This window comes from Hyla sarda, chromosome 5 (genome assembly GCF_029499605.1).
Source record: "Hyla sarda isolate aHylSar1 chromosome 5, aHylSar1.hap1, whole genome shotgun sequence".
In the NCBI taxonomy this organism is placed as follows: Eukaryota; Metazoa; Chordata; class Amphibia; order Anura; family Hylidae; genus Hyla; species Hyla sarda.
In genome coordinates, this window is record NC_079193.1 from 344,961,658 (window position 1) to 344,989,629 (window position 27,972).

General features: G+C 42.2%; 1 protein-coding gene across 4 annotated transcripts in view; it reads left to right on the forward strand.

Moving 5' to 3' along the window:
- The window catches only part of TRHR (thyrotropin releasing hormone receptor), an 82,072-nt gene that overhangs the window by 36,818 nt on the left and 17,282 nt on the right, over positions 1–27,972 (forward strand). For all 4 annotated transcript variants that reach the window (XM_056522594.1, XM_056522596.1, XM_056522593.1 and 1 more), the window contains one exon: positions 4,876–5,753. In XM_056522594.1, the coding sequence (XP_056378569.1) occupies positions 4,965–5,753 (789 nt within the window). In that variant the 5' untranslated portion in view covers positions 4,876–4,964. The remainder of the gene's footprint in view (positions 1–4,875; positions 5,754–27,972) is intronic.

A 27,972-nucleotide genomic window follows, 5' to 3' on the forward strand; every position in this document is an offset into this window, starting at 1 on the left:
CTGCTGACATCATGAGCACAGTGCTCTCTGCTGACATTTCTGTCCATTTTAAGAACTGTCCAGAGTAGGAAAAAATCCCCATAGAAAACATATGCAGCTCTCGACAGTTCCTAAAATGGACAGAGATGTCAGCAGAGAGCACTGTGCTCGTGATGTCAGCAGAGAGCACTGTGTTCCAAAAAGAAAATAATTTTCTCTGTAGTATTCAGCAGCTAATAAGTACGGGAAGGATTACAATTTTTTAATAGAAGTAATTTACAAATCTGTTTAACTTTCTGGCATAGAGATGAACTCAGCCTAGATCTGAACGCAACTGATGCCACAACTGATGACAAGTTGTCATCAGTTGTATGGCGTCCGGCATCCATTGTTTCTGGACGGCGGACAGGGGAATGCAGCAAGCTGTGTTCCCCTGTCTGGTGCCGTCAGGCAACCATCTGGCGTCAAAATTGAGATTTTGGATGATTTTGAACTGTCCCATACAAATAAATGGGATCAGTTCTAGCATCAGTTTCCCTCCGGTACACGCTGCAGGGAAACTATGCCGGACGCCTGATATATGTGAACTCAGCCTTACAGTGCAGTACATGTGAGTTTTGCTTGAATATTTTTGAGGTTTTTTTTTTTTGCAACAGATTAAAGAAAGAATCTATAACCAAAATGTTCACCACCTGAATAGACACTTGGGGGGGAGATTTATCAAAATCTGTCCAGAGGAAATGTTGCTTAGTTGCCCATAGCAACCAGTCAGCTTGCTTCTTTCATTTTGCAGAGGCCTTGTTAAAAATGAAAGAAGCGATCTGATTGGTTGCTATGGGCAACTAAGCAACACTTCCTCTGGACAGGTTTTGATAAATCTCCTCACAGTGCACCTCCTTTGCCAGCCACCTGTTGAGCTGCACCCCGGGATGCCAGCTCACAAACAGCCGGTTGGCGACCATGGGGCCGGAGTATTGTGACGCTATGACTCCGCCCCTGTGTGACATCACCCCCCCCTATGCAAGTCTATGGGAGGGGGCGTGACGGCCGTCACGCCCCCTCCCATAGACTTGCATAGCGGGGGCGGGGGTGATGTCACACGGTGGCGGAGTCATGACTTCACGGTACTCCGGCCCTGCGGTCGCCAGCTGACTGTTTGTGAGCTGGCACCGCGGCGTGCAGCTCAACAGGTGGGTGGCGAATACAAGATTGCGGGGGTCCTCAGCGTCGGGACCCCCGCAGTGAGACATCTTATCCCCTATCCTTTGGATAGGAGTACCCCTTTAAAGGGATTCTCTCAGCGCACACTTCTCTCCCTGTTGCTGCAGTTTTCTCACATGGCCGCTCTGCAGCAGTGTCCCGCCTCAGTCAGTGATTGGCCGAGTGGCCATGTGACATAACATCTGATGCTCTGGGAAGCGAAGTGTCAGGGAAGTTCAGCAGGGATCGGGCACCCTGATACAGGGGACACTTTGTCCCATTTCCAACACCCTCTCACCAAACTACTGATCTGCTGAGAAAATGGAGGCCATTGAGAATCAAATTATTCTTTTTGGGTTTTCATGACAAGGGTCTTCTTTGGAAAAATTACAACCCATCTCCCCTTCCCCCTATGACCCCAAAAAGTTACACCAATTCAATTCAAAAATAACAGTTAAAAAAAGTTCAGAGTTCAGGTGTGCACAACTATTTAAAGTGTAGCTCCCACCAAGTTACATATAATCTAATATGTCCCTACCTATTAGTAATCTAGCCCTAACCCCCTACCTGGCTTTAAAAACATTTTAAATCGCTTTAATAGAGCAGATTTAGTGCTTCTAAATCTGCTCTATAAAGCAGGTCAGGAAGCAGCGCTTCCCAGCAGGCACGACGTCACTGATGCCTTGCTGGGCGCTTGCTTCCGCCCTCAGATCGTCTATGCAGCGCTCCTGTCGGGAGCGCTCATAGATGATCTGCCAATAGCACAGCAGGCAGCTCCGGCGTCTCCTCCTCCCTGTTTACCTGTGCATGTGCTACCCAGGGAGGAGGAGTAGAGGAGCAACGCCGGCCTGCCGTGCACGATATTACTGCCGGCTAATGTAAGACCTCAGATCAGACTTACCCATCCGGAGGATCAGCGCAGCAATGAGTGCTCGCGTTGCCTCCGGACAGGGTAATGGGGGCGGGCGGGGCCGCGCGCAAGGCCAGTGTTGCTGGCCAATGCGCGCAGCCCCACCCATCAGCGTGCTCGCTCTTGCCTGTTTGATTGACAGGCGGGAGCGAGCACAGCAGTGCCTGAATTTCGACTCATTGCCAGGCTGAAATGAGTCGAAATTCAGTGGTGACATCACTGCTGAATGCATTCGGCCACTAGGAGGGCGACCCCTAGTGGCCGAATTTAAAAGTGATTTTAAACTTGTTTAAAATCACTTTTTTTAATTAAAGTATATTAGAGATATGTTGTAGTACTTAAGTACTACAACATATCAATTTTTGTACTTCATGACAGTGCCCATTTAAGTCAGGAAATAAACAAGAAATCACAAACACACATCGGGGGAGATTTATTAAAGGAAAACTGTAATCCTGTTCACTCGCACTAATCCCAATACACTGGGTCATAGTGTGGGTAAACAGGTCCAACGAGGGGGTCACTTACTGAAGTCCCTTCTGTAGGTCTGGAGATATGTCCCCTATAATATCCTTTTTTTTTTTTATTCCCTGAATTGCGCACAGGAGGCGGGGCACTGCAGGCTCAATTTACATATTCATGTTCTGTGTTGCCACGTCCTAGTGACTCCCGTCACTGGTCACATGAGGGCTCAGTCGGCGCACGCGCTATGCTAAAAGCAGAACGCTCACGTGACCAGTGACAGGAGTCACTAGGACGTGGCAACACAGAACATGAATATGTAAATTGAGCCGGCAGGGCCCCGCCTCCTGTGCGCAATTCAGGGAATAAAAAAGAGGATATTATAGGGGACATATCTCCCGACATACAGAAGGGACTTTAGTAAGTGACCCCCTCATTGGACCTATTTACCCAAACTATGACCCAGTGTATTGGAGTGAGTGAACAGGCTGACAGTTTTCCTGTTTTAAAGGGGTACTCCACTGAAAAACATTTGTCTTTTAAATCAACTGGTGCCGGAAAGTTAAACAGTTTTGTAAATTACCTCTATTTAAAAATCTTAACCCTTCCATTACTTATCAGTTGCTGTATGTTTCACAGGTTATTTTCTTTTTTGATTGCGCCAAAACTAACTGCGCAAAACATTTTCACTAAATTTCAGCCAATAAAATGTCAGGAAGGCCATGATAAATCTCCCCAATATTGTGTAACTCAGTAGGAAACAATTCAAACAATGTCCGCACAGGAGGTAGAAGTCATAAATGTGGTGTAGCCAATAAGATAGGACTCCTCATAAAAAACCCTCACAGCCCTCCCTTCTATGGCAGCGCCGGAGATGCACGAGCACTGTGTTCAGTTGCTTCCATAGATAATGCATGGAGGGGAAGCGTCAACCTCGCTCCATGCACAGGGAGATTCGGCAGCCATTCTAGATGTTGCCGGGGGTCCCAAAGATTACCCCTTTAAGGACCACGAAGGGTAACTTCAGCATTTCCTGTTCCATCTTTGTATATAATGTATGGCACAGTTAGGCCATGTTGACACGATGGAATATCTGTGGAAAATTCTGCAGAACAATTACAGACGGACATTCAGCTGCAGCAGAGTCCTATTTATTTCAATGCAGCAGAGTCCCATTCATTTCAATGTAGCAGAGTCCCATTGATTTGTGCACATGGCAGAATTTTCGTGCTAGATGCAAAATTTTTGATTCCGGCGATTCCGCAAAGAAATGCATTGCCGTCTATGACTGGTCAACTTTTCCTCTGCACAGGTTTTAATAAATCTCCCCCATTGCCTTTTTTAATTCAAGGATGGCTTAACGTGAATATGTCGCTTAGATTTGTATGTATGTCTTCTTTTACTGATTAGAGCCAAATACTGAAACATGATTCTTTTTTTTTTGTAATTTGTCTCTATTTTCTGATTGTAAATATTTCTATTTAATATTTTGTACATTATTATGAGGGCAGGCATCTTGTCTAAGTTTTTTTGTTACAGCATTTATAGATACACATTTATTAAGTCCCATGGACATAGATACAGACCCAATTTACCTGAATGGGGAAATTTTCTGGGCATGCTAAATGACCTAGGCAGAGGTCATTCTATTGGGAGGGGGAGGCTGAGCTCTGAGCGTCAGCTATTGGGAATAGTGTCTTATCAATATGCTGGTGTCACTTTTCACTGTCATCCAGTCTGTGATGATCTGAACAGAACAGGAAGTTTCAGCTTAGTTTTAGGCTTAGTCAGGGGTCAAGTCCTGGGAAAAAAAAGTGTGGGAACTCACCCTAGATTTCCACTTAAAGGGGTATTAGACATCTTATACACTATCCAAAAGGATAGGGGTTAAGATGTCTGATCCCAGGGGTGCCGCCGCTGGGGACATCCATGTTCTCCCTGCTGCTCCCAGCGTTCGTTTAGAGCATTGGGGACAGCACCAGAAGCTCATGACTTCACGGTCACGGCCCCTCAATGAAAGTCTATGGACTGGCTAATGGGGACTGCATTCCTGCTGTGGAAAAAGTGCAGGAACTCCGTTCCCATGAGTTCCTGCAGGACTTGAGCCCTGGGCTTAGTGGACAGAATGGAAACGGCATGATTTCAGATCACTTCTTTCATTTTGCAGAGGCCTTGTTAAAATTAAAAGAAGCAAGCTGATTGGTGGCTATGGGCAACTAGGCTTCTTTTCCTCTGCACAGGTTTTGATAAATATCCCCAATAGTTATTTTGTGATTCATACGCTATTGATAACCAATAATTACCTTAATTTTTTCCCCACACAGGGGCTCAGGGTCTCATTTAATGAAGCACTACTTTAAGATGATGCAACAAAGAATGATTTTTGCCTAGAAGCTCCTCTATCCCAGTCAACATGGAAAGTCAAAATTTCACTGAACTGAATAATTCATTTTTCCAAGACCCAGCAGGGAATGGCATGGAGTATCAGGTGGTCACAATTTTCTTGGTGGTTTTAATCTGTGGATTTGGGATTGTTGGCAACATCATGGTGGTTCTAGTAGTTCTTAGGACTAAGCACATGAGGACTCCAACCAACTGTTATCTGGTGAGCCTTGCCATAGCTGATCTAATGGTCTTAGTGGCAGCAGGACTTCCCAACATCACCGACAGTGTCTATGGCTCTTGGGTCTATGGATATATGGGATGTCTCTGCATTACTTACCTGCAGTATTTGGGTATCAATGCTTCATCTTGTTCTATCACTGCTTTCACCATTGAAAGGTACCTGGCAATTTGTCATCCTATCAAAGCTCAATTTTTATGCACTATTTCTAGAGCAAAGAAGATCATTGTGTTTGTTTGGGTCTTTACCTCGCTCTACTGCATGATGTGGTTCTTTCTACTTGACCTCAATACGACTGTCTACAGAGATGCCACCGTGGTCAGCTGTGGCTACAGAGTCAACCGGAGTTATTATTCTCCTATCTACTTGATTGATTTTGGTATATTTTATGCTGTACCGATGACATTAGCGACTGTGCTTTATGGACTTATCGCAAGGATTCTATTTCTAAACCCCATACCTTCAGATCCAAAGGAAAACTCGAAGACCTGGAGAAACGAATCAACTCATCAAAACAAGGTTTACAACTCCAAGATGTCTAGTAGGTGTTCGAATAACACAATATCCTCCCGAAGACAGGTAAATAAAATATATTCCTTCCCCAAAACTCATGATGTATGTGCGGTTCCTCTAACTTCATCATTTTGCGATTTGAAGCGTTGACTGTAGATGACCTCAAATATCCTGATGTATGTTATTTACAAAGTCTGTACCATGTGAAACAGCTGAAGGGTTCTGTTGTAATTCAGCCTACATATTGCTAAATCTGGTCAGTATACAGGATGTCTCATTGATTTTGACAGGCATGATTCAGCCAGCTATGCTGTAATGCACGGTGGCTTTACAGATGAGTAGTCAATCGTACAATACATGGATGGTTCATGTCTGCCCAAACGAGAAACTCTACTTGTCAACGTGTCTCTGTTCTGGCTTATAGTTAGTCCCCTTCTTTTGATGTCCTTAAAGGGATATTTCAGTGGGAAACATTTTATTTTTTTTAAATTAACTGGTGCCAAAAAATCAAATATGGTGCTCAGAGAAAGTAGAAAAAAGAAACGTATACTTATCTAGCTACAGTGCCCCTGCTGTTCCCCCCCTGCAGCTCCCATTCACCTATATCCAGTCCTCTGGTTTTCTATCTTCTTTCTGTTTTCAAGACGAGCACTTCATGCAGGACCTGCTTGCTCAGCCAATCACTGGCAGTGGTGGTGTCTCACTTCGGCCAGTGATTGGGTAAGCCAGCAGGTCCTGCATCAAACACTCATCGCAGAAGCAGGAAGAAAAGAGAAGACCAGGGGACTGAATGTGAATGGGAGCTGCAGCAGGGACTGTGGCTAGGTGAGTGCAAGTTTTTATTCTATTTTCTCTGAGCACTATATTAGTTTTTCTTTATTTTGTTTTTTTTAAACTGTGGTGGCAGCTCTGAAATATGCCACTTGAGAAACCTTGGCGTTGGTGTGCAGCAGGGCCAGACTGGGGCTAAAAGCCAGCTCTGGAAAAATACCAGCCCTACAGCACATGGCCTTTATACGGGAGATCGCAGGGGGCCCCAGTGCTTGGACCCCATGCGATCTAAAACTTATCCCGTATCCTTCAATTTTTAAACGTGAGATTTGTCCTTTAACTGTAGTCTATATATATATATATATATATATATATAAAACTCAACGTGTGTGTGTGTGTGTGTGTGTGTGTCTGTGTGTATGTATGTATGTATGTATGTATGTATGTGTGTATGTTCCACAAAAACTTCCAAATGACTAAAGATATTAACATGAAACTTGGCGCACATGTTACTTATATGTCAACAACAAACATATGCCAGGTGATTTAACCCTTACTCACCCCCATTTGCCAGGGGAGCGAGGTTTATGTTTAAAGTCCTATACAAGTCAATGGGAAATATATGTTACTGCATAACTTCCAAACGGCTGGAGATATTTCAATAATACTTGGTCACGTGTTACTTATATGTCCACTTAAAATATAAGATAGTTAATTTAACCCTTAACTACCCCCATTTGTGAGGGTCGGGGGTTTTGTTTAAAGTCCCATGCAAATCAATGGGAAATGTATGTTCTCACATAACTTCTGTACGGCTGGAGATATTTCAATACCTGGTACACATATAACAGGTCGGGATATGAGGACAGGATGAAAGGTCGAGAGAGGAGGTCGAGATAGGAGGTCAAGATAGGAGGTCAAGACAGGAGGACGGGATGGTCGGGATAGGAGGTCGAGTTAGGAGGTTGGGATATGAGGTGGAGATAGGAGGATGGGAAAGGAGGACGGGATAGGAGGTCGGGATAGGAGGTCGAGATAGGAGGTCGGGATAGGAGGTCAGGATAGGATGATGGGATAGGGGGTTGAGATAGGAGGACGGGATAGGAGGTCGGGATAGGAGGATGGGATAGGAGGTCGGGATAGGAGGTTGAGATAGGAGGTCGGGATAGGAGGTCGAGATAGGAGGTCGGGATAGGAGGATGGGATAGGAGGATGGGATAGGAGGATGGCATAGGAGGTCGGGATAGGAGGTCGGGATAGGAGGACGGGATAGGAGGTCGGGATAGGAGGTCGGGATAGGAGGTCAGGATAGGAGGTCGAGATAGGAGGATGGGATAGGAGGATGGCATAGGAGGTCGGGATAGGAGGTCGGGATAGGAGGACGGGATAGGAGGTCGGGATAGGAGGTCGGGATAGGAGGTCGGGATAGGAGGTCAGGATAGGTCGGGATAGGAGGTCGGGATAGGAGGTCGGGATAGGAGGACAGGATAGGAGGACGGGATAGGAGGTTGGGATAAGAGTTCGGGATGTGAGGATGGGATATGAGGTTGGGATTAGATGACGGGATAGGAGGTCGGGATATGAGGACAGGATATGGGGTTGGGATATGACAACAATATATGAGGACGGGATATGAAGTCAAAAGCTCCCTCCTTTGTTTATTTTCCTCCCCAACAAGGATTAGGAAGGAAAAAACGGGCAACATCGGGTACTCAGCTAGTTTAATATAAAAAATAGTTAAAGGAAATCTGTCAGTAGTATCATCCGCACTAAACCTGTCACACAGGCTTGTAGTGTGGGTGATGCTGATTTAAACAGCACTCACATTGTCCAGATGCTAATGAGGGCCTTGTAGCATGGGGGGAGCTCCAATCCGAGCTGGGAGCATGCTGACATCATCTTCGCCGGGCGGCTGCTCTGCCCAGCTCATCAATATCCATAACCCCCCTCCCTGCTCCTTTGCCCGTGTTAGTGGCATGCGCCGCTTATGGTGTACTCCTGGAAGCGGCATTCCCCTCGGCTTCACTGCCGCAGCCATCTTTGATAAGTAAGAAGCCGGCTTCTTCCTTATCAAATATGGCTGCGGCAGTGAAGCCGAGGGGAACGCAGCTTCCAGGAGTACACCGTAAGCGGCACATGCCACTAACACGGGCAAAGAAGCAGGGAAGGGGGTTATGACGTCAGCATGCCCCAAGCTCAGATTGGAGCTCCGCCCATGCCCGAAGGCCCTCATTAGCATAAATAGACAAACGTGATTTGCGACGGAACGGCTGGGTGAATCTGGACAATGTGAGTACCGTTTTAATGAGCATCACCCACACTACAAGCCTGTGTGGCAGGTTTATTGTGGGTGATACTACTGACAGATGAAGAGAGAAACAAAATTCCCCCCCCCCTTACAAAATAGTAACAGCAGGTCTTCTCTTCCCAGATCCCACCCCCACCCCACATACCAGGTCCCCCCTCTCCAGCCTGCACATAACAGGTCCCCCTCTCCACCAGCACCCCCCCCCCCCCCCACATCACAGGTCCTCCTCTCCAGCAACCCTCCTCCCACACACATACACACATCACAGGTCCCCCCTCTCCAGATCACAGGTCCACCCCCTCTTCAGCCCCCCCCCCCCCCCCACATAACAGGTCTCCCCTCTCCAGCAATCCCCCACCCACATCACAGGTTCCCCCTCTGCAGCAAGCCTCCCCCCCCTCCAGCACACACACCACATTACAGAACTCCCACTCCCCTACCTCACACATTAGGTTTCACTTTCCTCTCACCCAGGGCTGCAGATCTTCCCCTGAGCAGCTGCAGTGACTGTGTGCCGACAGGAGGAGGTGCCAGAAGCAGTGAAAAGACAGAGAGTAGAAGCCGATTTGAGTGTCCTGTCTGTACAGTTCCCAGTACAGACTCTGTCGCCTCCGGGCCTCCACTCACTGTATCAGCCTGTCAGGAGTGTCTGGACCTGTGTGTGATGCTGCAGCTGTGGTGCACACAGGTCCTGACACTCCTGACAGGCTGACACAGCCTGTCTTACAGACACTGTCGGCCCACAGGGCGGGCGGCCTATCGGGAATTTTCCAGGTATCTCGGCAGGCCAGTCGAGCCCTGGTGCGCGGGCTAAGGTATGTCCTTCATATAAGGATATACTGGCTAATGTCTCAATTTTAACAACAGTTTTGAGGGTTAGCCATATGTCATTGTTTACATCTACCACAGTAGTGCACCTTAATTCCTGTATTGTATAGCTCTCAAATATGCCCTCTGGACCATGTCGGCTCACCTGATATTTTAGTCTAATCCCTAGTTGTACAGGATAAAAAAAAAGCACAACTCATGCCCATGGGTTGTGTAAGGTATTTCACCTCCGCACCATACACTTGAATGCAGGTCAGATGGACCTATGGCAAAAAGATAGATCTGTTTCTGTAAAAAAAAAAACTAAAAACGTTTCCTAATATTTTATTTTATTTTATTTTATTTTAAAAGCCTATACAATCCATTTTATTTCTCATTTATTATTACAATTATTGGTGGCATTGTATACCTTTATGTATACAATTTTTATTTGTCAAAGACTAGTAAAGCCAATGGATGGTTCATGGGTGGTAAATAACAATGGGATGTATTGGTTCTAGCATAAAACCTACTATGATATAGTAATTCATCAAGCTTAGGATAGAACATATTGGTGTCTATACATTAGCATCCCTATGTTGAATGTTCAGTATACTGGAGATTATGAGCTTAATAAATTCAGCCTTTTCTCAGTTAAAATATACAGAATGAGGTCATATCCTGTTTTTTTTTTTTACCCACAATTATCACAGTAATAATCTTATGTGTTATTCACCAACTTTAAAGAATATGCCCAGAACTAAAGTGTCATAGAGGTGGTGTTGAGCTGCAGCATTCTCACCTCCTCCGTCTTCTCCTCCACCACCCCTAACTGTGTTGACTGATTGACGTGCACTATTTAGTGTGGAAGCCAAGCAGAGAGGAGTGGTGGAGGGAACAAGCATGTATGCTTCAGCCCAGCCTCTATGACTCTTAGAACTTAGAAGGAAAACAGTATTTTATAACATTACAAACAGCCATAAAAAAAAAAAATGTGTTTCATGTTTTTATGTATTATTGAAGAAAATAAAGCACTAACATTGAAGGTTGTACGTGACCAAATACTCAATAACAGTCATCAATCATTTGAAAAACAACATTATCGTGTCTAGGATACCAAAGGATAGAAAAAAATGAATATTCAGAGATTGACATATTATGACTGTATCTATTATACAAGCCTACAGTACTTATCCTATAAACTGCTATCATGGTCTATGAGCATGTTCAGCTGATTATATGAATCGCTTGGACTATTATATCCTAATGGGAACGCTCAAGGCAAAAGCCGCCCTAAATGAGAGATGGTAGGACATGCGCTCATGCCATTCCCATCGCTTACCAGACACAGTTCTGTATATTTAGTATGTACATGGTGTTGCAGAGAGTCGGACCATCATCTTCTGCTACTATTAGCCCATCCTAAAGATTCGCTATCAATAGATAAGCACTGGAAAAACAGTTTAGATCTCAGCTGGCACCAATGAACATACTATGGGGGCCTAGAAAATGTTATTTGAGATGTTCCATTCTTCTGATGTCCTGACTACTCTCATTTAACAATACAGACTTGGCAAGTCATCCATTCCATTAGATTTTTAGTACATTGAGCAAAACCATCAAATCTTTTTTTAATCTTGTGGTCTATTATGTATGCAATTTTGAATTTATAGCAGTGTTGTCCAATCGGTGGTTCTCTAGCTGTTGCAAAAGCCAATTTCCAACATGCTGGGAGTTGTAGTGTAATGCAGTAGTGGAGCGCCATAGGTTGGATACCACTGTAATGCAGTATAGATAAAATAACAAAGCCATTCCTGCTCCAGGCTTCTTACCAATCATGTGAAAACCCCAGAAACCAGTCATTAAGTGGAGTGGTGCTCTTTATTTGCCTATATGCCACAACTCCCTAAGCTTGTCCTTAAGATTTTTTTTTTTTACCAAGAATGCACATTCTTGAGGGCATTTATAGAAACAGTTATATTACATGTATAACAATTATATGTAGAGAAACACGCCTAGCCGACACTACTAAGTATAAGAGAGACAAAGGAGAAAAAGAAAAAATAACCACAGGGGCGCTTCCCAGTGTAGTATTTTGCCAAGATGTTAAAGGGGTACTCTGCCCCTAGACATCTTATCCCCTATTCAAAGGATAGGGGATAAGATGTCTGATTATGGGGCGTCCCGCCACTGGGGACCCCCATGATCTCAGCTGAAGCACCCCAGACATCCGGTGCAAGGAGCAGACTTCGCTCCCTGCCTTATGACTGGCAATGCAGGGCAGAGACTCATGATGTCATGGCCACGGCCCGCTCGTGATGTCATGACCACGCCCCCTCAATTCAAGTTTATGGGGGCGTGCATTGTGGGGGCGTGGTCATGACATCACATGCCTCCGGCGCTGTACTCGATGCTCTAACCGAATGCAGGGTGCAGCAGGGAGATCGTGGGGGTCACCAGTGGCAGGACCCCAGTGATCAGACATCTTATCCCCTATTCTTTGCATAAGGGATAAGATGTCTAGGGGTGTAGTACCCCTTTAAACCACCACATCACCTATAGTGCTATACTAACCTTGTTAAGTTGTACTATGAAATAGGCAAAACTCTATAGAAGACACGTAGTTATTGTGTATGCACAGTGTGCTATTCGAGGATCCTGTCTGCGTCCCTTATGGTGCAGATCAGAGAATAGGGCAATAGAAGGAAAAAATGGTTCTAGGTCGAGTGCTATTACCAAGTTGGTACAAGAATGTTTAGCCATCACAGGACTTCCTATGGTCCAAGGCAATCAATGTCTGGTGTCCTAATAGATGGTCCACGTGCTACTGTGGCGCATGCACAAGGACCATCAGGACGCCAGACATTGATTGTCATTTGACCTGTCACCTGAGGAAGGTGTACATGAATGCTGAAATGTGTTGCCCCTTCCTTTATTTGTACAGTAAAACTATAAGTCCTGTGCAACTAGTCCTAAAATTAAAAGTCTTGTGGTAACTAAGCATTTTTGTGTTAATTGGGCAGTAGCCCTCATCCTATACTAATTTTTTTCCTTCTATAACTCGAAGTACGAGAAAGAGAGCTTCAGGGGTGGTACAAAAGTAACAAAGAAAATAATATTAAAGGGGTAATCCAAGAATAGAAAAGCTAAGCACCATACCTGTCCTCAGGTGGTGTGTGGTATTACAACTTATCTCCATTCACTTCAATGTAATTGAGTTGCAATTCCACACACAACCTAAGGACAGGTGGGGTGTTGTTTTGGAAAAAAAATCAGCTCTGCTTTTGTAAGCCTAGATAACCTCTTTAAATCTGAGTAGGCAAGTAATTTACTCTGAAAGAGTAAAACTTGATACATTATTAATAATTCATTAAAACAAACTATGCAGGCACTGGAAAAAGAGAATATTCCGGAGCCAGGCTTAGCCAGGCTACAGCCGTTTCGTGGGGACTCCATGTGTATAATGCCGCTGTAGCCTGTCTGAGCTTTCTGAAATGTTCTTTCTTCCTGTAATCACATTGTTTGTTTTAATAAATTCTTAATAAATTCTTAATAAAGCATCAAGTTTTACATAATTAGAATGGTTGCATTCTGCATTTTCTTGTAATTTTATGTAAAGGGGTACTCCGGTGGAAAAAAAAAAATTCATATCAACTGGCTCCAGAAAGTTAAACAGATTTGAAAATTACTTCTATTAAAAAATATTCCAGTACTTATCAGCTGCTCCAGAGGAAGTTGAGTTGTTCTTTTCAGTCTGACCAGTCTTTTCAATGCTCTTTGCTGCCACCTCTGTCTGTGTCAGGAACTGTCCAGAGTAGGAGCAAATCCCCATAGAAAACCTCTACTGCTTTGGACAGTTCCTGACATGGACAGAGGTGTCAGCATAGAGCACTGTGGTCGGACAGAAAGGAAATTCAAAAAGAAAAGAACTTCCTCTGGAGCATACAGCAGCTGAGAAGTACTGGAAGGGTTAATATTTTTTAATAGAAGTAAATTACAAATCTTATCTTTGGTGTGCCAGTTGATTTAAAAAAAAATGTAAAGGAGTACCCTTTAAAGAAGAAAATTGAAAGAAAAATTAAATAAATATATATATAATAAGCCAAAATATAACAAGTGATTCATAAAAGTTCTTTATACTGGACTCATTCACCTTTTGTACATGAAGTATTTAGCGGAGAAGGTTGTTGTTTTTTTTTTTTTTTTTCTCTTTTCATTCTTTTTTTTTTTTTTTTTCAATTTCCTTTACAGCAAAAAGAAATGTCATTTGTAATTTCCATAGTAACCCACTCCTGAAATAAATCCAGCAGAACTAGAAAACACTCGGAATGTGCAGTGCCATTGAGGGAAAGCTGCTGAGTGCCAATATAAACAAAAAACATAATCGCAGCTAAAAAAAACTATGTTACAGGTCCTATAAAGGTAATTTACATATTGCAGAACAAGTGTCTGTGTTTGCTCACAAGGCTATAAAACAAATCCATTATCAGCGCCCAGAAGAGTGCAGCATTATAGTGAGAAAACAATGCTCGAGGAAACAGCAGAAGTGAGCCTACTTCAGAGGTATTCAGCTATAGTGTGTAAGTGTTGTGAATTATAGAAATATCCTGTTATCTTCATGACATAACCCCTGTTTATATGCTTTATTAGAACATATGGATGGTCACTCACTTAGTATCCCCCCTCTTTATGTATAAGTAAAGTGTGAGAGGGTCACGGTGCAGTAGCAGTTCACACTCTAGTGGACAGGAGCAATTAAAGGAGTAGTCTCATGCAAAAAAATGTATCCCCTATCTGCGGGACCCCCCGTGATCTCCTGCACAGAGCCCCGGCTCTCACCTGGAGACCACAACCCTGGCCCAAAGCGGGGGCCGCCATACCCCCTTCATATATCTCTATGGGAGAGTAGTTCGGCTATCTTCAGCTTTCCATAGAGATTTGTGGTGGGGGTGTGGCAGCCCCTGCTTCGGGCGTGGGTCGTGGTGCACTGCTCTAGGGGAGCCACTGCCATCCATAGACCAGAAATCGTGACCTAAAGGTGTATTCCCATCTCACAATTTATGAGAAGAACGCTGGGCGACTCCAGATCCAGAAAAGAAAATGCTGCTAACCCGGCACAAGCCCCATGGCTACAACTTTAACGGTAACTCAATTTCGACCAGATGAATAAAGTAAATTTACTATTGATAAAATTCCACAAACAACCTGTTTTGAAAGAGACCTCTTACTTCCTCAGGGTCCAAGTGATGGTTGGGAAAAAACTGCCTAAGGGTGCATTCATGCCACGATTATGTCACACGGCTGCAAGATTGGGGGGAAGGGGGCTGTATCCCTGCCAGAACCGTGCCTCATTCCATTCAGTTAAATGAGATGACCAGAGTCAGATAGCGACTCCGGTCGGCTTATTTTGAACCATATCAGTTTTGTTGCTGGACTAAAAACCACGGCAGACCATGGTTTTCCATCCAGCAACAAAATAGTTTATGGTCCAAAAATAAGTCGACCGGAGTCACTAGCTGGTGATCCGGTGGTCTCATTTAAATTCAAATGGGATGCAGTGCAAATCTGGCGGGGATACGGCAGTGGTCGGTTTTTAAATTTCCCCGTGGGATCAGGCGATCATGTGCCTAAATCATAGTGGGAATGTAGTCTTAAAGGGGTACTTCTCAGGAAAACATTTTATTTTTAAATCAACTGGTGCCTCTGGTGAAGCATTTATGTGCTTCCCAGAGGGTTCCTGGTGTAATCCCTTCTGTTTCATTAGTCTCAAAAAATTCTATCAGTTGTTTTTTCAGGTCTTCTATTGTTGTCAGATCTTTTAACAGTGACCCATTTAGAGTCCAGTTCCACTGCTTCGCTAGTAATATTGGTATTTGAATCTCTATTTTAATTAGGGCATGGTCCGCAAAAATAATATTATCCATCTTTGCATCCCTTATCATATCTATATCTTTCTGTTTTACAAAAAAATTATCTATTTGTGAAAACGAGTCATGCACTGTGGAGTAAAAAGAAAAGTCCTTATCTCCTGGGTGTAAAATACGCCAAACATCAAGCAATTGCTTATTATGTAGTTCTCTTTTACACCCTTGAAGTACTGATGTACTCATTCCTGAAGCGCCCTTAGATGTATCTATCTGAGGATTTAGCGCAAAGTTAAAGTCCCCCCCCCCCCCAGAATTAACGTCCCTTCTATGAAACTTTCTAGTTCTTCTAATATATGATGTAAAGCTACCTTCTGTTTGGTATTTGGTAAGTAAACTGATGTGAATGTAAACTTCTGTGATGCAATAGTCCCCTTCACAAATATATCTACCTTCTTCATCCACATATCTTTCTCTCTCTTCCCATGGGGTATTTTGTGATGTTAGAATACTCGTACCCTTTGCCCTAGCCTTTGGTGTCAAACTATGATAGGCTTTGGAAAAATAATTAGCTGCCGCGGCGATCCGATCATCCAGCATGGTGGCCGGAGGTCCCCTCACCTGGGTCCGGCTGTCTCCCAGGGTCTTCTGCTCTAGTCTGAGATCGAGCAGACCAGAGCAGAAGATCACCGATAATACTGAGCAGTGCTGTGTCCTATAAATAGCACTGAACAGTATTAGCAATCAACTGATTGCTATGAATAGTCCCCTATGGGGACATAAAAAGTGTCAAAAATTTTTTTTTGAAAAATCCCCTCCTTCAATAAATAGTAAAACGTCCGTTTTTCCCATTTCCCCCCCAAAAAAGCATTTAAAAAGAATTAATACACATATTTGGTATCGCCGCATGCATAAAAGTCTGAACTATTCAAATATATTGTTAACTATCCCATACGTGAACAGCGTAAATGTAAAAAAAAATTAAAAAGTCCAAAATTGCTGCTTTTTTGTCACATTTTATTCCAAAAAAATGTTATAAAAAATGTATTAAAAGTAAAACATAACCAAAAGTTGTACTGATAAAAACTACAGATCATGGTGCAAAAAATTAGTCCTCATATCGCCCCATATACGGAAAAATGAGAAAGTTATAGGTGGTCAAAATAGGGCAATTTCAAACATACTAATTTTGTTAAAATGGTTTGAGATTTTTTTTAAGCGGTACAATTATAGAAAAGAATATAATCATGGGTATCATTTGAATCTTATTGACCCACAGAATAAAGAAAACATGTCATTTTTACCGGAAAGTGTACAGTGTGAAAACAAAACCTTCCAAAATGTGCTAAATTGCGGTTTCCTTTTCAATTTTCCCAAATAAATAATATTTGTTTGGTTGCGCTGTACATTTTATGGTAAAATAAGTGATGTAATTACAAAGTACAATTGGTGACTCAAAAAACAAGCCCTCATATGGGTCTGTGGATGGAAATATAAGAGAGTTATGATTTTTAGAAGGCGAGGAGGGAAAAAACAAAAATGCAAAAATAAAATTGGTCTGGTCCTTAAGGACAAAATGGGCCTGGTCCATAAGGGGTTAAAGCATTATGGGGTTGTCTCATCAAATTGCACTTACAAAGGAGATGTAGTTGGGCAGTCGATCAATAGGGGGCATGCTGAGGATATGGGAAAGCAGGAAATAAAACAGCATAAGCAAAGAAAAGGAAAGAGCTGAGTGGCAGGGTTGCATTTGCTGTTCATAGAAGTCTATGGAGAAGGCGGGTGAAGCTTTAGAAGAGAGAGAGAGAGAGAGAGAGAGAGAGAGAGAGAGAGAGAGAGAGAGAGAGAGAGAGAGAGAGAGAGAAAGAGGCAGGATCCCCATTTCTGCATTTACGTAGTGCAGGGGATACAATGGGGCAAAAATGTATTTAGTCAGCCACCAATTGTGCAAGTTCTTCAAAGATGAGAGGCCTGTAACTTTCATCACAGGTATACTCACCTATGAGAGACATAATGAGAAAAAAAAATCCATAAAATCACATTGTCTGATTTTTAAAGAATTTATTTGCAAATTATGGTGGAAAATAAGTATTTGGTCAATAACAAAAGTTAATGTCAATACTTTGTTATATACCCTTTGTTGGAAATGACAGAGGTCAAATATTTTCTGTAAGTCTTCACAAGGTTTTCACACACTGTTGCTGGTATTTTGGCCCATTCCTCCATGCAGATCTCCTCTAGAGCAGTGATGTTTTGGGGCTTTCGCTGGGCAACACAGACTTTCAACTCCCTCCAAAGGATTTCTATGGGGGTTGAGATCTGGGGACTGGCTAGGCCGCTCCAGGACCCTGAAATGCTTCTTACGAAGCCACTCCTTTGTTGCCTGGGCGGTGTGTTTAGGATTATTGTCATGCTGAAAGACCAAGCCACATTTCATCTTCAATTCCCTTGCTGATGGAAGGAGGTTTTCACTCAAAATCTCACGATACATGGCCCCATTCATTCTTTCCTTGAGACCGATCAGTCATCCTGGTCCCTTGACAGAAAAACAGCCCCAAAGCATGATGTTTACACCCCCATACTTCACAGTAGGTATGGTGTTCTTTGGATGCAACTCAGCATTATTTCTCCTTCAAACAGGACGAGTTGAGTTTTTACCAAAAAGTTCTACTTTGGTTTCATCTGACCATATGATATTCTCCTAAAACTCTTCTGGATCATCCAGATGCTTCTAGCAAACTTCAGACGGGCCCAGACATGTACTGGATTAAGCAGGGGGACACATCTAACACTGCATGATTTGAGTCCCTAGCAGCATAGTGTGTTACTGATGGTAGCCTTTGCTATTTTGGTCCCAGGTAACAAGTGGAGGACAGAGGACACTCTTAAAGAAAAAGTTACAGGTCTGTGAGAGACAGAAATCTTGCTTGTTTGTAGGTGACCAAATACTTATTTTCCACCATAATTTCCAAAAATAAATTATTTAAAAATCAGGCAATGTGATTTTATGGATTTTTTTTCTCATTCTGTCTCTCATAGTTGAGGTATACCTATGATGAAAATTACAGGCATCTCTCATCTTTTTAAGTGGGAGAACTTGCACAATTGGTGGCTGACAATACTTTTTTGCCCCACTGGTACATAATAGCATTTATTCTCCATCGACTAGTTTAGGGACAAATGAAGATTAAATATAGAGAAAACTGATACAATTTTATGGCGATATGCACTCTGCATTTTTATGGATTCTCTTTAATTGTTTATGAAAGGCTGACCAATATATGCAGTTTGCCATTTTATATTTTGTTTTTTAAAGAATAATAAAAATAAAAAAAACATTATAATTGAGAATGAAAATACAATATTTGGCACTGTTCCTCAACCTGTGGCTCTCCAGCTGTCACAAATCTACAACTCCCATTATGCCCTCCCAGCCTTCAACAAACAGGACATGATAGGGGTGGTAGTTTTACAACAGCTGGAGAGCCACAAGAGAACACTGTTTTAAAGTTAAATATATATATATATATATATATATATATATATATATATATATTGCCTAGTCAAGTCTTCCTAGCTATATACACTAAACTGCATATCCCAATTGTATGTTATAGTTGGTGCTAAGTCAAATAAACAATCCTATATTTTAGGTATCTTCTCCTGCAGGGTATTATGAGTCCAGAACACTACATAGAATCTTATATATCCTTATATGCTGGGACAGGGCCAGGACTGGTAACTATTAGTTACTATACGTCTTACAGATGTAAATATACCAGTACATACAGAATGTGACCCTTCCACCGAACCGATTTACACAAAATGAAATAAATATTTTCATATGTTATTTTTCTTCATTTATCTTTGTTCTTACAATGTTTATGGCCTCTGCTGCACATCACTTTGTGCATTATTTATAGCGCGTACAGAAGAAGAGTTAACATTACAATTCTTGCATAGTTTGAGATATAATTCTTACTGTATACATTAGACTCGAGACAAGAATTTGTATATTGAAGCTTTCTCTTCCTAAAGGATTTACATCTACCCTGAAATTCACCCTGACATCATAGGTGCCTGATGGAATTATCCTGTAGCAAAATGTAAAAAAATATAAATTTTTCCCTCCAAAAAAAAAATAAAAAATCAAGGACAATGTAGGGTATGTACTATTTTTCAGTCATATACATTCCACATGGGAAGCGTCTTTGACACATTGCTTGTTGCTTTTTTGATGCAGGTTTTAACCCCTTAAGGACCGGAGGTTTTTCCGTTTTTGCATTTTCGTTTTTTGCTCCTTGCCTTTAAAAAATCATAACTCTTTCAAATTTACACCTAAAAATCCATATGATGGCTTATTTTTTGCGCCACCAATTCTACTTTGTAATGATGTCAGTCATTTTGCCCAAAAATCTATGGTAAAGCGGGAAAAAAAATCATTGTGCGACAAAATTGAAAAAAAAAAACGCTGTTTTGTAACTTTTGGGGGCTTCCGTTTCTACGTAGTACATTTTTCGGTAAAAATGACACCTGATATGTATTCTGTAGGTCCATACAATTAAAATGATACCCTACTTATATAGGTTTGATTTTGTCGGACTTCTGGAAAAAATCATAACTACATGCAGGAAAATTAATACGTTTAAAATTGTCATCTTCTGACCCCTATAACTTTTTTATTTTTCCGTGTATGGGGCGGTATGAGCGCTCATTTTTTGCGCCGTGATCTGAAGTTTTTAACGGTACCATTTTTGCATTGATAGGACTTATTGATCACTTTTTATTCATTTTTAAATGATATAAAAAGTGACCAAAAATGCACTATTTTGGACTTTGGAATTTTTTTGCGCGCACGCCATTGACCGAGCGGTTTAATTAATGATATATTTTTATAATTCGGACATTTCCGCACGCGGTGATACCACATATGTTTATTTTTATTTTTATTTACACTGTGTTTTTTTTTTTTATTGGAAAAGGGGGGTGATTCAAACTTTTAATAGGGGAGGAGTTAAATAATCTTTATTCACTTTTTTTTTCACTTTTTTTTTGCAGTGTTATAGGTCCCATAGGGACCTATAACACTGCACACACTGATCTTCTATGTTTATCACTGGTTTCTCATAAGAAACCAGTGATCAACGATTCTGCCAGATGACTGCTCAGGCCTGGATCTCAGGCACTGAGCAGTCATTCGGCGATTGGACAGCGAGGAGGCAGGAAGGGGCCCTCCTGCTGTCCTGTCAGCTGTTTGGGATGCCGCGATTAGCCGCGGCTATCCCGAACAGCCCGACTGAGCTAGCCGGGAACTTTCACTTTCACTTTTAGCCGCGCGGCTCAGCTTTGAGCGCGCGGCTAAAGGGTTAATAGCGCGCGGCGCCGCGTTCGGCGCTGCGCGCTATTAGAGGCGGGTCCCGGCTTCACTATGACGCCGGGCCCGCCATGATATGACGCGGGGTTACTGTGTAACCCCGCGTTATATCAGAAGAGCAGGACCAAGGACGTACCGGTACGTCCTTGGTCCTTAAGGGGTTAAAAGTCCAATTGATTACAATTGATTAAATATTGATTACATATTGATTAAATAGAAGACCAAGGCCCTCATTTACTAAAGTCCAACTGACTCTTTTTCTTGGTTATTGCGCCAAAATTTTAGTCGCAATGTCTTTGCGAATAATTATGCAACCAAATTTCAGTCGCACAACCAACATTTTAGAAAACACTCGGAGTGGTTTTTTTTTCACTCTGAAATGGGCGTGTTTTATGCAAAAATGGGCGTTTTACCGACAAAAAACTAAAATTACTCGGAGTACTTCGAAAATCACTTGAGAAAAAGTGTGACTTTGCCTGACACAATAACCGACAGCCAAGAGGCCGAGAGAAATTCCAAAAATGGAGTGATTTCTAACAAGGGACTGTTTGCCATTGTGTTTTGTGTGAAAATAACTTGTTTTATAACCTGAAAACATTTTGTACAGTTAAACACTTTAATGAATAAAATATTGAATGCTTTTGTGATAGTTAATGTTTAATTTTTTTTAACACATTTGCAGTATTAGGTTTAAATAATTTTAACACCCAAGCTGATAAACAAGGATAATTGTTGTAATGTTTGAAAAATTATAACACATGAATACTTTTGATTCATGGAAACATTTTTAAACAAACAAGTCTAAACCATTTTGATTCACACAACCAATTTCTTTAGCTCGGAGTTTGAGTGACACAATTGACTAGTGCGACACAAAAGAAACGTGCGACAGAAAAAAAAACAAAATGTGTGACAGAATAGTAAATAAGCTTGAAAAAAAAGACGAGTGATATGGAAATCCCTCCAGAATAAACACTCCACTCTTAGTAAAACAGGAGTAAAACAGGGCCAATATGTACCATTAAGCCTACACTAGGAGAAATGTAACATACACAGGGCGGTCCAGCATCATAAGGTAAGTATAAAACTGTTGTAGCTATAATGGTTGTCTCATAAAAGCTCCTTACACATATAGGAATAAAGGAACTGCCAACACATTTCAGGTTTTACCTGAAGCCCTTCTTCATGGCCATGGAGCAATAAGATGCCATGAGGAAGAGCTTATGTAAAGACCAAAATGCAATAGAAGTGTGTGTGTGTGTGTGTGTGTGTGTGTGTGTGTGTGTGTGTGTGTGTGTGTGTGTGTGAAGCTTTTAAGAGACTTAAGGGAATTGGCAAACTGCAACTATTTTATACTTACCTCGCAATGCTGGACCTCATACCTTTCTATTTGCACAGTTTGAGCTCAGTATGAGCTGAAATATCAACTCATTATACAAAGGCTAATGGATGCTCAGCTATGGTGGTTGTGCACAGGGCTCACCAACTATGGGCCTTTTAAACCTGCTAGACCTGCCACAACATATAGCTCCTCCACTAAGCTTTAGAGACCTCACAAGAATATGCAGAGCTTTGTAGACTTGAAACATTTTGCATAGGAGATGCTCTTTAAAAATGAACTAATAAAAAAGTTAAACAGGTTATCTGGATACTAATAAAAAAAATATATATTTTGCATGAAAATGAAAAAAGCGAAGAAAAAAAAACATACTCGCCTACATCAGTCTTCTAGGGCTCCTTCTATGACGTCTTCTGGTCCTCCGCAGCATCTCACACTTCCTACTTTCAAGACAACCGAATATTCACAGCGGGGCCGGAGATGCCCAGGTACAGCACTCTCTCAGGAGATCACGAGGGGTCCTAGCTGTCAGACCCCCTGCAATCTGACACTGATCCCCTATCCTATCGGAGATAAGCTGTTTGTCACTGGACCACTTAGATGCTGCAGTCAATAGCTACTGCATCTGAACAGCTAAATGAGGAATGGTCCTCCTGATACTGACATCCCCTCCTCCTTGATGCAATCATAGGGTACCAAACAGTTGTCAAGGCAGCTGGGGTTCTAGTGTTGACGCCATAACAAAAAATATACACATTTATTGCTGCACTTTGGTTTCTCCTGAACAGAAGCATCAATAAGTGGTCTCTATGAGGATGTGGATTGAGAAGATCCAAGGATGTGTAGGAGACTTGCTCTTCAGGAAGGGTTCCAAGGAAGGTTCATGCCTCAAGTACAACTCATGGCAAATGTGTATGAACTTCAGATTTATTGAGAACAATTTACTGTATAAATAGCCTATCACCTTTGTACAATAGAACTGGTTAAATATAACTGGAAATCTCCAGCCTATTATGACCTTCACACTGTGGACAGCAGGAGCCAAAAATACATATTGTTACAAAGGGATATAGCAGAATTACCCTGTTCTTACATGCGGGATAAAATACTTAAAGGCTTGGACCCAACAATTGCAACAAATCTGTTACACTTCAATATAAGTTGGGGGTAAAATTATATTTGAATGCATTTTAATCCAGATTTTTTGGCTGAAAAGGTTCCATTATAGCTGAGTGCTTCTTGGCCACTTTCCTGACTATCATAGAAGCAGAAGGTGTTAAGCAGCTGTGCGGACGGGCTGGGGAGCGCTAAGACATAAGTGTGCGGCGTCTTATTATATTTGTGAGTGATTAACAGTGCTTACAGTTGTGACAAGCTATTTACATCTTGTTCTGGTAGGTTATAGCACATTTAGCAGAAGTGCCGGCTTCAGAGCCAAATGATAATCTTTTCCTTCTACTTTACGATTTTGCTGGCTTCACTGAAATTGCTTTATCTGGTGTCGGGCAAATCTGCAAACAACCCGTGGCAGGTGAGATTTCGCCCATTTTATTCTATGTATGAAGCAATATTATAGTCAAATTGTTAACAAATAATAGAGCTAAGTGTATTGAGGCTGTGCAGAGGCACGAGGAGTTCCTGCAAATTTTGTACTGCAGAACCGTAATTAGATTCTACATATCGCTGTACTGTCTTTGTGCACATTAGCATTGTAATATGACATCTCATTTCTTATGCAACAATTTTTTTCAACGGCTTTTTCTGTGTAACAAAAATCACAACAAACCAAGTATGATATGTCTACAGGACAGGATTATAGTATCAGGCACAGGGGCTGGCATGATATACAACATGTAGGACAGGAAAAAGGGAGCTTTAAAGGGGTACTCCGGCGCTTAGACACCTTATCCCCTATCCAAAGGATAGGGCATAAGATGCCTGATCACGGGGGTCCCGCCGCTGGGGACCCCTGTGATCTTGCATGCAGCACCCCAGTTAAAATCAGTCCCCGGAGCATGTTCGCTCCGGGCCTGATTACCAGCGACCATGGGGCCGGCGGCGTGTGACGTCACGTCTCCGCCCCGTGTGACATCATGCTCTGCCCCTCAATGCAAGCCTATGGGAGGGGGCATGGCAGCTGTCACACCCCCTCCTGTAGGCTTGCATTGAGGGGCGGAGCGTGACGTCACACGGGGGCGGAGGCGTGACGTCCGTCACACGCTGCCGGCCCCGTGGTCGCCGGTAATCAGGCCCAGAGCGAACATGCTCCGGGGACTGATTTTAGCTGGGGTGCAAGATCACGGGGGTCCCCAGCAGCGGGACCCCCGTGATCAGGCATCTTATCCCCTATCCTTTGGATAGGGGATAAGATGTCTAAGTGCCGGAGTACCCCTTTAAGCTGACCCTTCACCTCTTTCCTTGCATACTTGCATAGTCCCCCTAAATGGTGACTCTACAAATGGGCGACAGTCCATGTACTAACTAAAGTGAAGGCATCATGTTAAAAAAAAAACAAGAACTGTACAAAGTCGGAGAAACAACCAAGGAAACCAGAATACTGAATAATGGCAGGAATGCAAAATAGTTCATAGATATCAGGAAACATAGCAGCAGGTATATAGCATATAGGCAACAGCCTAAAAACCAAAGCAAGATAAATGGCAAGTATGATTATATGAACGAGACAGGATTACTAGGAAACATACCAATTCACACTAGATAAAAACACACATAGACCCACAGGTCTGAACATGGACCAAGATCAGGATACAGAAAACTAATTCACATTAGAAACAACAAAACTAACTCCTATGTTAGGGACAAAGCAAAGCTCAGGAAAGGGATCTAACCATAGAGTAACCAGAACCAAACTTGAAATATGGAGGAACACAAAATACTAAATTCAAAGAGACTCTAAGTTAGGGACACACAACCATGTGGGACAGGACATAACCTTGGAAGAATGCACACACAAAAAAAACACCTAAACACATGTAAGATTCAGGATTCACAGTAACAGGTGTGAACACTAACCAAGACACAAGTTCACAAAACAAATACAAAGCTAGATATGAAAACATCGACCATAGTACAGACATATAACCCAAGAAACAGAGCAAGGTAAAAGCTACACAAACAGGTGAGCTACAGAGGTCATGGCTAAAACAATGATACATATGTGCACATTACAGGGGCAACTGACCATGGGCTTCTACAACATGTAATCCTGGAACTACCATGGTCTAAAGTTACATGACAGTGTAGGTTCTGATATAATAGTTGCAAGAAAAAGAAAATGAACTCTTTGGAATTACCTGAATTTCTGCACTGATGACTAATAAAATGTGCTTGTTATCTATGTCACAATTTTAGATAAACACAATTTAGTTTAACCAGTAACACACAAAATAGTTATATTGTCTTGTATAGAGAACATGGAGTAAACATCTACAGTGCAGGGGGGAAAGAGAGTGCACCCGATGTGTTTATGTATTTTTTTATTGAGGACCCGTTTTCCTTAGGACCCGTTAACACTATGGAATATCTGGGATGGAAATTACAGTGCAGAAGCTTCCTATTGTTTTCAATGGGACTCACTGTGCCCACTGCAGAATATCTACTGTGGAAGTTCCAGATTCCGGGCTCCACTAAAAGAATGAACATGCAGGCTGCATTGCCGTGACAATGAATTTCGGCAAGGCACGCTGCACACAGAATCTTCACCCGGGATTTCTCAGTCTGGAAATTCCCTAATGTGAATGGGCCCTCCCAATGCAGCCAAAAGCATACCTGCATGCAGTGGCCAATAGGCACATAATAATGCTGATAATCTTGGCAACATTGTATGTCCTATAGATCTGGGGAATATTGGCCGTCTGACTCCGAGTCAAAGGCTATCCAGGCATGCTGGGAGTTATAGCATTGCAATAGATGGAGGCACCATGGTTGGGAAACACTGATCTAGGCAGTGAATGAATGGAGAGGTGGCTTACTGAAACAGCATATCATGAGAAATATTATGGAATGATTATTTAGTACTTTACAAGGTAATTCCACCTTAAAAGGGCTAAAAATGTATGAAAATTAGTGCTTCTATACAGGTGAAACTCAAAAAATTTGAATATCATGCAAAGTTCATTTATTTTAGTAATGCAACTAAAAAGGTGAAACTGATATATGAGAGAGACTCATTACATGCAAATATAGTTCAAGCCGTGATTTGTCATTATTGTGATGATTATGGCTTACAGCTCATGAAATCCCCATGAGAGCGGCACTGCGCTATCATTACTGCACAGAGCGAGTTCGCTCTGCACGGAATGACGGGCAATACAGGGGCCGGAGCATCGTTATGTCACGGCTCTGCCCCTCGTGATGTCACGGCCCGCCCCTTTCAATACAAGTCTATGGAAGGGGCGTGGCGGTCATCACGCCCCCTGCCATAGACTTGCATTAAGGGGACGGGCCGTGATGTCACGAGGGGCAGAGCCGCGACGTAACGATGCTCCGGCCCCTGTATTGCCCGTCATTCCGTGCAGAGCGAACTCGCTCTGTGCAGTAATGATAGCGCAGTGCCGCAGCGGGGATCACGGGCCTCCCCAGCAGCGGGACCGTGGCGATCTGACATCTTATCCCCTATCCTTTGGATAGGGGATAGGATGTCTAGGGGCGGAGTACCCCTTTAAGTCCAGGGTCAACGCATCTGTCTACCAGGAGATTTGGGAGCACTTCATGCTTCCTTTCCTTTTAAGTTGGATAAACGCTCTTCCCTCTCGGGCCATTTTTAATTTTTGCACTTTAGTTTTTTTCCTCCTCACCTTCTAAAAATTATAACACTTTCAATTTTCCACCTACAGACCCATATGAGGGCTTGTTTTTCTCAGCCACTAATTTTACTTTGTAATGACATCAATTTCACCACAAAATATACAGCGAAACCAGAAAAAAAATATTTGTGAAGCAAAATTTAAGGAAAAAAACCAGGGACTTCTGATTCTACGCAGTGCACTTTTTGGTACAAAATGACACCTTTTCTTTATTCTTTAGGTCCATTCGGTTACAAGGATACCTAATTTAAATAGGTTTTATTTTATTTTACTACTACATGCACAAAAATTGGTATGTTTAAAATTGTCCTCTTCTGACCCCTATAACTTTTTTATTTTTCCGTATATAGGGATGTTTGAGGGCTCATTTTTTGCGCCATTATCTGAAGTTTTTATTGGGACCATTTTTAATTTGATGGCTCTTTTTGATTGCGTTTTATAATTTTTTTCTAGTATATGAAGTGACCAAAAATACACATTTCTTGACTTTGGAATTTTTTTTAAGCTTGTGCTTTTGACCATGTGGTTTAATTAACATTATATTTTATAGGGAACTATAACATGCAATCTTTAGATTGCATACACTGATCAATGCTTCTCCATAGGAGAGCATTAATCAGTGTTATCGGTGCTCCATTGCACCGATAGGACGGTAGGGAGAAAGGTAAGACATCTACCCCTGTCCTCTCAGCTAATCGGGATGCCGTGGTTTCGCCACAGCAGTCCTATCAGCCCACTGTGTTATGTTATGTTACTTTGTATGTTCATATATATATCTATATGGCTTTAAACTGAGCGGGTAATATATTTTTCTTAAAGGGGTACTCAGGTGGAAAACAAGTAAAAAACAAATGTTTTCAAATCAACTGGTGTCAGAAAGTTATACAGATTTCTAAATGTCAATCATTCCAGTACTTATCAGCTGCTGTATACTACAGAGGAAGTTGCGTAGTTCTTTCCAGTCTGACCACAGTGCTCTCTGCTGACACCTCTGTC